Here is a 13,545-nt window from a genome sequence, read left to right on the forward strand (position 1 = left end):
ATACAGGGGGGAGGTCAGGGGTCTAACAAGAGGCCTCATTATTCCGGTGGGTTTTGCGGCGCCTCGTCTGGAGGCAGGGGTACTTATGGTGGAGTCCATCCTCCCAGGCTGTTTCATTCAGCACTCCAAGCATCCCACGGTGCTTCAGGTGGACATGGCTATGCCTTATTCCGACCAGCTAGCCTACAGTGCACCACCAGCTCCTATTAGTGCACCTCCGCTTCAGAGTTTTCAGGGTGGTTACTCAGGTCGACAGGGTCAGTTCCAGGGTCAACAGTCACAACAGCCGAGGTCATGTTATACTTGTGGTGATCCGAGGTACATTGCTAGATTTTGCCCTCGTGCATCGAGCAGTTCATAGCATCAGGGTTCTCGTTCCATGGTCCCGGCACCGGGTGCTTCATCGCCCGCTCAGCCAGCTAGAGGTAGGGGTCAGACAGCTAGAGGAGGAGGTCAGGCCATTAGAGGTGGAGGTCAGGCCGCTAGAGGTGGAGTCCAGCCAGCTAGGGGCCGTCCTAGAGATGTAGTCTAAAGTGGTGGGGCCCAGCCCCGATGCTATGATTTTCCAGCCAGGCCTGAGGCCGAGTCATCTGACGTTGTTATCACAGGTACTGTTTCAGTTTGCAGTAGAGATGCGTCAGTTCTATTTGAACCGGGTTCTACTTATTCCTACGTGTCATCCTATTTTGCTTCATATTTTGTTGTGCCTCGTGATTCTTTGAGTGCTCATGTGCATGTGTCCACGCCTGTGGGAGATGCTATTGTTGTAGATCGTATTTAACGTTCTTGTGTGGTTACCATTGAGATTCCTGAGACTAGTGTAGATCTTCTACTTCTCGATATAGTAGATTTCGATGTTATCTTGGGTATGGATTGACTGTCACCTTATCACGCTATATTGGATTGTCACGCCAAGACAATGACCATAGCCTTGCCGGGGTTACCTCGATTAGAGTGGAGAGGGACTCCTGGCCATTCTACCAGTAGGGTTATCTCTTACATGAAGGCTCGATGTATGGTCGAGAAGGGGTGTCTAGCTTATTTGGCTTATGTCCGCGATTCTAGTGCAGAGGTTCCTTCCATGGATTCAGTACCTGTTATCCGTGAGTTTCCAGAGGTGGTTACTGCAGACCTGCCGGGGATACCACCCGACAAAGATATTGATTTCTATATTGATTTGGCTCTGGGCACTCAGCCCGTTTCTATTCTGCCATACCGTATGGCCCTGCCAGAGTTGAAAGAGTTGAAGGAGAAGTTGCAAGATTTTCTTGATAAGGGATTCATTAGACCTAGTATCTCACCCTGGGGTGCGCCCGTGTTGTTTGTGAAGAAGAAAGATGGATCGATGAGGATGTGCATAGATTACCGGCAATTGAACAGAGTCACTATCAAAAACAAATATCCAATGTCGAGGATTGGCGACTTATTTAATCAGCTTCAGGGTACCAAGGTGTTTTCAAAGATCGATTTGAGGTTTAGCTACCATCAGTTGAGGATTAGGGCATCCGACGTCCCTAAGACAGCTTTTCAGACTCGGTATGGGCATTATGAGTTTCTAGTGATGTCATTTGGGCTGACAAATGCCCCAGCAACATTTATGGATTTGATGAACCGGGTGTTCAAGCCCTATCTAGATTCCTTTGTGATTGTGTTTATTGATGATATCTTGATCTACTCCCGCAGTCGAGAGGAGCATGAGCAGCATCTTCGGATTGTACTTCAGACTCTTAGAGACAACCAGTTATCTGCTAAGTTTTCAAAATGCAAGTTTTGGTTGGACTCAATCTCCTTCTTGGGGCACGTTGTATCAGCAGATGGCATTCAGGTGGATCCTAAGAAGATTGAGGCAGTTCAGAACTAGCCTAGGCCCACTTCAGCCACGTAGATCCGGAGTTTCTTAGGTTTGGCAGGCTATTACCATCGGTTTGTGGAGGGGTTCTCATCTATAGCAGCCCCATTGACCAGGTTAACCCAAAAGGGTTCCCTATTACCATCGGTCAGACGTAGATCCGGAGTTTCTTAGGTTTGGCAGGCTATTACCATCGGTTTGTGGAAGGGTTCTCATCTATAGCAGCCCCATTGACCAGGTTAACCCAAAAGGGTTCCCTATTCAGATGGTCAGACGAGTGTGAGACGAGCTTTCAGAAGCTCAAGACTACCTTGACTACGGCGCCAGTATTGGTGTTTCCCACAGGTTCAGGATCTTATACGGTATATTGTGATGCATCTCGTGATGGACTTGGTGCGGTATTGATGCAGGATAGCAGGATGATTGTATATGCATCGTGACAGTTGAAGGTTCACGAGAAGAATTACCATGTTCATGACTTAGAGTTGGCAGCCATTGTTCATGCGCTGAAGATTTAGAGGCACTATCTTTATGGCATGTCGTGTGAGGTATTCACGGATCATTGAAGCTTGCAGTATTTGTTCAAACAAAAGGAACTCAATTTGAGGCAGAGGAGGTGGTTGGAGCTATTGAAAGATTATGATATCACCATCTTATATCATCCGGGGAAGGCCAATGTGGTGGCTGATGCCTTGAGTAGAAAGTCAGCGAGTATGGGCAGCCTTGCACATATTCCAGTCGGTGAGAAACCGCTTGCATTAGATGTTCAGGCCTTGGCCAATCAGTTCGTGAGATTGGATGTTTCTGAGCCCAGACGTGTTCTAGCTTGTACAGTCACTCGGTCTTCCTTGTTTGAGCACATCAGGGAGAGGCAGTATGATGACCCTCATTTGCTTGTCCTTAGGGACACAGTGCGGCACGGTGATGCCAAGCAGGTTATGGTAGAAGATGATGGATTTTTGAGGATGCAGGGTCATGTTTGTGTGCCTAATGTGGATGGACTTCGTGAGTTGATTCTTAAGGAGGCTCACAGTTCCCTGTATTCTATTCATCTGGGAGCCGCCAAGATGTATTAGGACTTGCGGCAACATTATTGGTAGAGGAGAATAAAGAAGGGCATAGTTGCATATGTAGCTCGGTGTCTAAATTATCAGCAGGTAAAGTGTAAGCATCAAAGACCTGGTGGTTTGTTTCAGAAGTTAGAGATTCCTGAGTGGAAGTAGGAGCGTATCACTATGGATTTCGTTGTTGGACTCCCACAGACTCAGAGGAAGTTCAATGCAGTTTGGGTAATTGTGGATAGGCTGACCAAGTCAGCGCACTTCATTCCTGTGGCAGTTACCTATTCTTCAGAGCGGTTGGTAGAGATTTACATCCGTGAGATCGTCCGTCTTCACCGTGTGCCCATGTCTATCATATATGATCGAGGTACGCAGTTCACCTCGCATTTTTGTAGAGCAGTACAACGTGTGTTGGGCATGCAAGTTGAGTTGAGCACAACATTTCATCCTTAGACGGACGGGCAGTCCGAGCGCACTATTCAGATATTGGAGGACATGCTCCGCACTTGTGTTATAGACTTAAGAGGTTCTTGGGATAAGTTCTTGCCACTTACGGAGTTTGCCTACAATAACAGCTACCAGTCGAGCATTCAGATGGCTCCCTATGAGGCATTATACGGTAGGCGGTGCCAATCGCCAGTTGGATGGTTCGAGCCGGGGGTGGCTCGGTTGTTAGGTACAGATTTAGTACATGATGCCTTGGATAAGGTCAAGATTATTCAGATTCAACTTCGTACAACTCAGTCCAGGCAGAAGAGTTATGCCAACCGTAGAGTTCGTGATGTCGCATTCATGGTCGGAGAGAGAGTGTTGCTACAGGTATCACCCATGAAGGGTGTGCTGAGGTTCGGAAAGAAGGGCAAGTTGGGTCCTAGGTATATCGGGCTTTTTGAGATTCTTGAGAGAGTGGGAGAGGTGGCTTACAGGCTTGCGTTGCCGCCGGGTTTATCAACAGTTCATCCGGTGTTCCATGTGTCCATCCTCCGAAAGTATCACGGCGATCCATCCCATGTGTTAGATTTCAGCTCTATCCAGTTGGACAAGGATTTGACTTACGAGGAGGAGCCGGTGGCTATTCTAGCCCGGTAGGTTTGTCAGTTGAGATCGAAGAGTTATCCTTTTGTCCGAGTGTAGTGGAGAGGTCAGCCCATCGAGGCAGCTACTTAGGAGTCTGAGTCGGACATGTGGAGTAGATATCCCCACCTTTTCACCAGCCCAGGTACTTTTCTATGACCGTTCGAGGACGAACGGTTGTTTTAGAGGTGGAGAATGTGATGACCCGATAGGTCATCTTATGTTTTAGAACCAAATTCTACACTTTGAAGCCTTAAATACCTCATTTTAACCTTCTTCGATTTGCGTGCGCAGTCCGGGTATTTTTTTGGAAAGCTTTTATGTTAAAAACTGAGAAAATATGAAATTTTTGCCTTAAAATCTATTTGAGTTGACTTCAGTCAATGTTTTGAGCAAACAAACCCGGATTCCTATTTTGACGAACTCGGTGGGTCCGTATCGTAATTTAAGACTTGGGCGTATGCCCGGAATTGAATTCGGAAGTCCATAGCCCGAGTTATCGCACTTTGTTGAAATTTGAAAGTTAAAGGCTTAATGACTTTGAAATGTTTGACTTTTTAGATACCGGGTCCGTATTTTGGTTCCGAAATCCGGTATAGGTCTAATACTATATTTACGACTTGTCTTTCAAATTTGGTAAGAAACGGAGTTGGTTTGCCGTGATTCGGACGTCCGGTATTGGAAATAGAAGTTTCAAAGTTTTCTTGAAAATTTTATTTGATTTGGTGTTCAATTCGCAGTTCTAGATGTTATTTTGGCGATTTGATCACGTGAGCAAGTTCGTATGATATTTTTAGACTTATGTGCGTGTTTGGTTTGGAACCCTGAGGGCTCGGGTGAGTTTCGGATAGGTTACCGAGTGAAATTGACCTTAGAAATGTTGCTGGTCTTTTCAGTTTTGGAGCAGGCTCCTGATCTCCCATTTTACGAGATCAGGCATCGCATTTGCGACCTCTGATGGGTTCGCATTTGCGAGGCTAAAGTTTGTATTTGCGAACTTGACTATTTCGCTTTTGCGAAGGCAGAGTTGCATTTGCGACTCAACACTATTTGAGAATCTTCGCTTTTGCGAAGGTAGGGCCGCATTTGCGGCTGTTTTATCGCATTTGCGATCACTGGAATTTCTGAAGGAGTTCGTAATTGCGACCTCTTTCTCGCAATTGCGAACCTTATATCGCAATTGCGACATGTGCAGCTGGGTAAAACTTGACTTAGACGGGAGTTTTGCTCATTCTTCAAAATTTTCAAAATAAGAAACCCTAGAGGCGATTTCTCAAAGAACCTTTCTTCCCCAAATCATTGGTAAGTGATTCTAAACTAGTTTCTTTTAATCTTTAACTACATTTCCTAAGATTTTAACCAAAATTCTTGTGTTTTCATAGTGAAAATTGGGGGTTTGGGTAGAATTAGGGATTTTTGTAAAATTGCGAATTAGACCTCAAATTGAGGTCAGATTTCAAAATAAATTACATAACCGGGCTTGGAGGTGAATGGGTAATCGGGTTTTGGTCCGAATTTCTAGTTTGGATCAAGCGAGCCTGGGAGTTGACTTTTGTTGACTTTTTCAATAATGACCTAAATTAAATTCTTTGCATTTGTGGGTAGTTCCTAAGGCTTAATTTTAATCGTTTGGTTGGTAATTTGCTAGATTCTATTGGTTCAAAGGCTTGTTTGAAAGGCAAAGCCGTGATTGAGCTTTGAGTGAACTTTTGGAGCAAGGTAAGTGTCGTGGTTAACCTTAACTTGAGGAATTATGACTTAATTGTCTATTTGCTACATGTTTAGTTGTTGGGTACAATGTATATGTGAGGTGACGAGTACTTATGCGTTGTTGTTGGGTTAAAGCATGCGGGTGAGACTTGTTCCTTGTAGTTTATTGCTTTCTTTGATCTTGTTATCCATACTTAGACTAGTTACTTACTAAATTGATCGTTCTTATCCTGTTTACGGGCTTTTGTGATAATTGAGTATTGAATCCAAAGTAGAGATTGGTATTGTGGAACCATTGTTGAAATAAGGCATGTTCTTTTTGATACTATCTACCTGCTATTACCTGTTCATCGTTATGTAGTGAGGGAGAGTGTTAATGCACGAAGGGTGATGCCGTACCATATTGTGAGTGTTAATGCACGAAGGGTGATGTCGTGCCATATTGTGAGTGTTAATTTACGAAGGGTGATGCCGTGCCATATTGTGAATATTAAAGCACGAAGGGTGATGTCGTGCCATATTGTGAATTTTAATGCACGAAGAGTGATGTCGTGCCATATTGTAATTGTTAATGCGCGAAGGGTGATGTCGTGCCACATTGTGAGTGTTAATGCATGAAGGGTGATGCAGTGTTATGTTATGTGAGTTAATGCACGAAGGGTGATATCGTGCCGTATCTATTAATTTATGTTGAGAGGTTGAGAGTAAAAGTACGAAGAGTGATGCCATGCAATTTTCTTCATTGTATTTGATTATTTCCACTGGTTAAAAGCATGTTGATTGTTCTGATTATCATTTCCGCGGTATCTCTTATATCTTGTGCCCCTTTAGCATGTCCCCCTCCCAATAATATATGTTTAGCTGTTATTATTATTTTCTTGTACATATAATATTATTTGCACAGGTCTATTATGTGGGTGTCATGTCATACCCTCGTCACTACTTCGTCAAGGTTAAGCTCGACACTTACGAGTACATGGGGTCGGTTATACTCATACTACACTCTGCACTTCTTGTGCAGATTTTGGTACCGGCCCTAGCTGATCGTGAGACTCGGCAGTCCGGACTTGCTTATCGGAGATTCAAGGTAGATCTGCTGGCGTCCGCAGACCTTGGAGTCCCTTTCTAGTTTCCTTATTTTACTGTTTCTTTTCATTCAGAACAATTGTATTTCGTTCAGACTCTGTTTGTAGAAAATCTTAGAAACTCATGAGTCGTGACTCTAGATCTGAATTGTATCGGATATTATGGGCTTTATGTTATTCCGCACTCGGTTATATTTCATTTTGGTTTAATTGATTGTATCTATTGAATTGAATAATAATTGACTTAACGATTCTCTAATGTTGGCTTGCCTAGCAAGTGAAATGTTAGGCGTCATCATAATTCTGAAGGTGGGAATTTCGGATCGTGACACATAAATATAGGGTCCTTTCCACTTCTTAAATAACGGCCAAAAAGAGAAAGGCTGATATTAATTAGTAGAAGATGAAAAATTTCTTTCTCACGCCCATTAAGTATGAATAACGTTTTTCAATTATAATTGTTGTATTCATTATACTTCCATAGTTTTCTAAATTAACTTTTTTTTAATGTTCATTAGAATGTATATTTACCTATTTGTACATTCATGTTTTTGGAATAGTGTTTGATTGTAAGGGCAAAATTGTTACTTAGTTTTTCATGGGTAAATTTGTAAATCAACTCTAACTTAAAGTGTTCACTCATAATATAATATGATGATGATTAGTAAAAATTAGAACTCAAATTCAAACGAGGTTAACTTAATATTGAACGTAAAATATAATTTTTGAGCCTAAAAAAGTAAAGCTGCAATAAATTCGACTAATAAAGTATTCTTAACTTAAGTAACGATGCGCATTAAAAAATTAATCTTATCAAATTAATTAAAGAAGTACAAAAATATAAATTTATTAGTCTTGAATAACTAAATATTTAAAATGCCTTGAATTGGTTTAAGTGAAGATTAAAATGCGTGTCAATAGAAACGTTTGAGAATCTAATTGATATGCTATTTTTTATAAGAAATATCATTTCTTTCAACTGCCATATTTCCATTATATGGAAAAAAACGTGAAAACATAATGCGAGGTCACAACGGAAGCCTGACCCTGTAAAATGCGTCAAACGTCTCAAATAATCCTTTTTTAATAAGGTAAACTAGAGAAGCCTGGTGAAGACAATGTAAATACAAATGTCCCAAACTTTTACTGAAGAAGTCTAATGTTTATGGAAACAAAGAATGAAGCATTATATTCTACTTCTCCATCATAGAAATCAACCATCCAATACAATTCACATTATTTGAACTCAAGAAAGTGTCAATGTGAAACATTAAACAGTGACAAATCATAATACTCAGCTCAGACAGAAAAGGAATGTCCAGCCTACAATGACAAACACTCAGAGTGCACTAACATCTCCATACGGGAGGAATTTGGTTCTCCTTAAGCATTGTACCAATCACTATATTTTCATACAAGGTCCTACGAATAAACAATGTAACCATTGAAATCTTAAAAAATTTCAAAGTATTGAAGCTATATCTTTTAAGCCTTACTCAGGAAATAGCTTACAATTCTCACAAAGAAGCGTTAGATGCAGATGGTGCAAGAAAGTCCTTCTCAGAAGCACCAGGAATAATACTGTAAAATTACAAAGACAAGAGAAGGTGAAAATTTCAAATTATATGCTCAATTGTGCAACTGCTATGCTTTCAAAAATTATCCAATAAATTAGATTCCAAAAGATCAATACCTGAAGGAATACAGAGAAAGTACAAAATTACATAAGTGGAAGACACCTCTTCAAATATTTGATCTTGCACCATAGAGCAAAAGTTTCCAAGCCAAACGTAAGGATCTAAGTCAAACACATTGTAATATGACAAAATCAGAAGTTGGATTCATGTATATTCCCTAAACGTAGTGAGTGCATAAACTCTTTAACTCTCCACTAGAATACTGGTACTCCTCTATTCCATTCCATTTTTTTTTTATAACTGTGGTGTTCGGGACAGCTTGCACGCACACCAAGGTTTGGTTAGATGAGAAGAAATCACCTAATGTTTTTTGCCTCTGCTAGGATTTGAACCCGGGACCTCATGGTTCTCACTCACTTTATTAACCACTAGGCCACACCCTTGGGTACCCTCTATTCCATTCCATATGGAATTACTTCCTTAATAGTCCGTTTCGGAAAGAATGACACATCTCTATATTTAATTTAACTTTAAATTTTCAAGTTACCCTTAATGAGAAATTTCATACCCACACAAATGTCCTGACATGTTTAAAATCACAAATTACAAAAGTCTTATAATCACACAAATATTACATGTTTAAGATCACAAATTTCCAACTCTTTATTTCTTTCCTAAACTCCTTGCCGAGCATGACTTGGATTGGAGGAAGTATAAGGTATCGATTTTTGGTATTATCAATTTACCACTTAATGCAGTTTCCACACAACAAACCAATATCTTCACGAGGAAAAATAAAGCATATAAGGAGAGAGGAGAGGCAAAAAGAAATACTAGGAGAGAGAATAAAATTATGAATAAGTTCCAGCAGCCTCCTCCATTTCAGAACACCATACTTAGGAAATCATACATTGTTGGCATATGCCATTTTCCTAATAAGATAAACAAGAGAATGAAAATGGTCTTACCTTTTCTGCTCTTACTTGTGCTTGTCTCATTGCCAAAAATTTACTGGATGGTCATTATGCTTCAACACTGTATTACCTCATTCACTCTTGGCTCTGCTTGTCCCGTCTCCGGTAAAAGCTCTGAGACCACAACTGGCATAGACTTTTTATTACACTTTTAGGTAGAGTTGTATAGCAATCACAACTCCAGGAGAACTTCAAAAATGATATAGCTAAGTTTAGAATAGCATAGAACGCTGCAGGTTTTATTTGAATTGGACCTTTCATTCTTTCGTACTGATCGTTTCACAAAGTAGGATTTGGTGGAAACTTAAATATCCTGAAAAGAAAAATATGCGGAAAGAAGTACTACTAGATAAGTTAGCTTCATTGATCATTCAAATACATATAATCAAATTCGTATACTTCAAAAAATGAAACAAATTTCTATTAGATGACCATCTTTCTCAACCAAATAGAATGACCGATAAAATTCAATCAAATACCTAAGCAAGAGTGCTAGATGCAGAGACAAAACCCAGCAATCAAGTGAAACAAAATTTTAGACTACTCTGTTCATTTGAAAGAACTCAATGAAGACTTTTATGTTGTTCATTTTTTAACCAGCCAGATGAACAACCAAAATTCTAGAATGGGCATGATCCTACTCAACCTTATCCCTAGAACAAGCATTCCAAAAATCTTTTACGAACATCAATATTTTTTAACAAAGGATTCTGACACAAGTACCAGAAATTAAGAAAATTCAATGCTCGTGAAAACACAAACAGCTCCAATGAAGAAAAACCAGTTCAGCTGTTATAGTTTATTCTAGACTTCTGAGGCCAAATGTTCTCTTGCTTACCTACTAACACATTCACATTTCCATCGGCTGCAAAAATCAAAAAAAGAACATAGCAAAATGATCCGATTTCTCCAAAGAAAATTTCAAAAAGGAGTTGTGGAATGTGATTCACTGAACCTTTGGTAACATAAACCCCTCTCTGTGTAGAAATAGGGTGGACTCTTGGGAGCCCTCCATTCTGCAATCCCATTCATCTGCATCAACAAGCATATCAAGCACATTCACAGAATCTGGGGTGAGACAAACGCATAACTGTTGGGGTTTAAGCCTCTTAGAGCTTAAAAGATGGTGAATGGGAAATGGAGTGAAATATGAAAATTTGATTTTACTTCCTTGACAAAGGGACATTGTCCCATATTAGAGGAGGAAAAGACTTTTGATTGATATATATACAATTGCTCCTCGCGCCGTCGTCGTCGCTCGCTATCGGCTTCGGTCATATAATTGATTGATTAATTTTTTGGACCAAATTTATTTGTTATTTTCCTCCGTTTTAATTTTCCCGTTATAATTTGAATTTGGCGGTTTGCATAAATGGCCGTTTTATAAAACAACCATTTTGAGTTGCAACCTTACCTGAAGAGTTGTAACTCTTCAGTATAACCCAACGTTTTTTTTTTACTATAAATACATGAACTCTCCCTCAGATTTTCCTTACGAAAAATTCTGATTTCTCCTTATTCTTTCTGCATTGTTTTAACATAAAAGAAAGCAGTAAGTGTGATTTACTACTGCTCTTTGAGTTCGTTGATCATTGGGGTTTGAAGTACCGCTACACCAGTGAGGTTATCCGTTCTATCCTGGGAGAAAATAATCCTAAACCTCGGGTACTAGGAGGGAATTAAGTTTCTTAAGGAAACACTGTGAATTTAGTAGGCTCAGATCATTTTGTATTCTTCTACATTTCTGATTTTTTTCATTGCTACTGGTTTTGAATATATTTTCGAATACAGATTTCTAACAAGCTTACGGAACTTAATTTATTTTTCTGTATTCATCTTATATTCTGTTTGTGGGAGACTAAATCCTAGCGATTTCTACTCTCAGTTTGGAGACTAAAATCTTTGGATTTTCTACTCCTTTTGTATTCGGTTTGAAAAAAATAAAATATTCACCGTTGTATGTAATTTGTTTTTGTTAAAGTTATTCGGTTTGAAGATTTTAAAGACTTCACGATTAATTATTTTTGTTTCTGGTTTGTGATTAATAGAAATGACAGAAACAAGAACTTTTGTGGTTGGCTCTACGAGCAATGTTTCTTCTTCCAGTCGTTCTGTGCCACCACTAACTCTGGCGGAAAAGCCTGAAAATCTTTTCGGGATTGACTTCAAATGGTGGCAACAAAATATGTTCTTCTATTTGACTACTTTGACTCTACAGAAGTTTATCAAAGAGGATGTTCTAGTTCTTCCGGAATCAACTCCTGAGAATGAACGTTTTATGGTGACTAAGGCATGGAAGCACTCAGATTTCTTATGCAAGAATTACATTCTTAGCGGACTGGAGGGTGATCTTTACAACGTCTATAGTAATGTGAAAACTTCAAAAGAACTTTGGGAGGCATTGGAAAAGAAGTATAAAACCGAGGATGCCGGTTTGAAGAAGTTCGTTGCAACCAAGTTTTTGGACTATAAGATGGTATACAGCAAGCCTGTCATTACCCAAGTTCAAGAGCTGCAAGTTATCATTCATGATCTCCTTGCTGAAGGTATAATTCGAATTAATGCTTATGTTGAAAGTATTAATTCTCTTACTAATTATGAATTTTTTGTTAAAGGTTTGGTCATTAATGAGGCATTTCAAGTTGCAGCAATGATTGAGAAGTTGCCTCCTTTATGGAGGGACTTTAAGAATTACTTAAAACACAAGCGCAAGGAGATGGGAGCAAATATTGTTGAAACTACTCCAACTAATCCTAAGAAGAGGAATAAGTCTTCTGGACCAAACAACTATCCCAGCAAGAAGAAATTCAAGGAAAATTGCCACAATTGTGGAAAGGTTGGACACAAACCTGCAGAATGTCGTGCTCCAAAGAAAGAGAAGAAAAAAGATCAAGCAAATATGGTTCAAACAAATGATGGTATTGATGACTTGTGCGCTATGTTGTCTGAATGCAACTTAGTGGAAAATCCTAAGGAGTGGTGGATTGATTCTGGTTCCACCCGTCATGTTTGTGTTGTTAGAGAAGCATTTGCTTCATATGCTCCCGCTGGACTCGACGAGACCATTTTTATGGGAAATTCTGCAACGACCAAAACTGAAGGTTATGGAAAGATATTCCTAAAGATGACCTCTAGTAAGGTGGTGACTCTGAACAACGTTTGTCATGTTCCTGAAATATGAAAGTACTTAGTTTCTATTTCACTTCTCGTCAAGAACAGGTCTAAATGTATTTTTGTTTCAGACAAAGTTGTAATAAGTAAGTACGAGATGTACTTAGAAAAACGTTACCTTACTGAGGGCCTTTTTAAGCTGAATGTAATGGCTGTTGATAATAATAAAATTTCAGCTTCTTCTTACTTACTTGAGTCAAATGATTTATGGTATATACGTTTGGGACATGTTAATTATAAAACCTTGCAAAAAATGATTAATTTGGAAGTATTACCTAAATTTGTATGTGACAAATCAAAATGTCAAATATGTTTTGAATCTAAGTATGTTAAACATCCTTATAAGTCAGTTGAAAGGAATTCAAATCCTTTATTAGACTTAATTCATACAGATATTTGCGACATGAAGTCAATACCATCTCGCGATGTAAATAAGTATTTCATAACTTTTATTGACGACAGTACTCTATATTGCTATGTTTACTTACTTAATAGTAAAGATGAAGCAATAGATGCATTCAAGCAATACAAAAATGAAGTTGAAATGTAACTTAACAAGAAAATCAAAATGATAAGAAGTGATAGGTGTGGTGAATACGAATCTCATTTTGAAGAGATATGTTTAGAATATGGAACTATTCATCAAACAACGGCCCCTTACACACCTCAATCCAATGGAATTGCACAAAGAAAGAATCGATCATTAAAGGAAATGATGAATGCTTTGTTGATTAGTTCTGGTTTGCCAAAGAACTTGTAGGGGGGGAGCTATTCTTACGGCTAATCGGATATTAAATCGAGTACCCCATAGCAAAACGTAATCCATTCCATATGAAAAATAGAAAGAAAGAAATCCCAACTTGAATTATTTTAAAGTGTGGGGATGTTTGGCAAAAGTGCAAGTTCCTACACCCAAAATGGTAAAGATGGGACCAAAAACCGTTGATTATGTTTTCATAGGATATGCGACCAATAGTAAAGCAT

The 13,545-nt window shown here is 39.3% G+C and overlaps 1 protein-coding gene across 1 annotated transcript; it reads left to right on the forward strand.

Annotated features, from left to right (window-relative positions):
- Positions 1-11,440: 11,440 nt before the first annotated feature.
- LOC142168031 (uncharacterized) lies at positions 11,441-12,571 on the forward strand. The gene has a single exon (XM_075228683.1). The coding sequence runs from the start codon at positions 11,441-11,443 to the stop codon at positions 12,569-12,571; it is 1,131 nt and encodes a 376-aa protein (XP_075084784.1).
- Positions 12,572-13,545: the final 974 nt, after the last annotated feature.

Source organism: Nicotiana tabacum, chromosome 13 (assembly GCF_000715075.1).
Source record: "Nicotiana tabacum cultivar K326 chromosome 13, ASM71507v2, whole genome shotgun sequence".
Lineage (NCBI taxonomy): Eukaryota > Viridiplantae > Streptophyta > Magnoliopsida > Solanales > Solanaceae > Nicotiana > Nicotiana tabacum.

What these genes read in the sequence shown, in the direction of transcription:
- LOC142168031 (XM_075228683.1), top strand. Translation starts at nt 11,441, where the DNA reads ATGACAGAAACAAGAACTTTTGTGGTTGGCTCTACGAGCAATGTTTCT.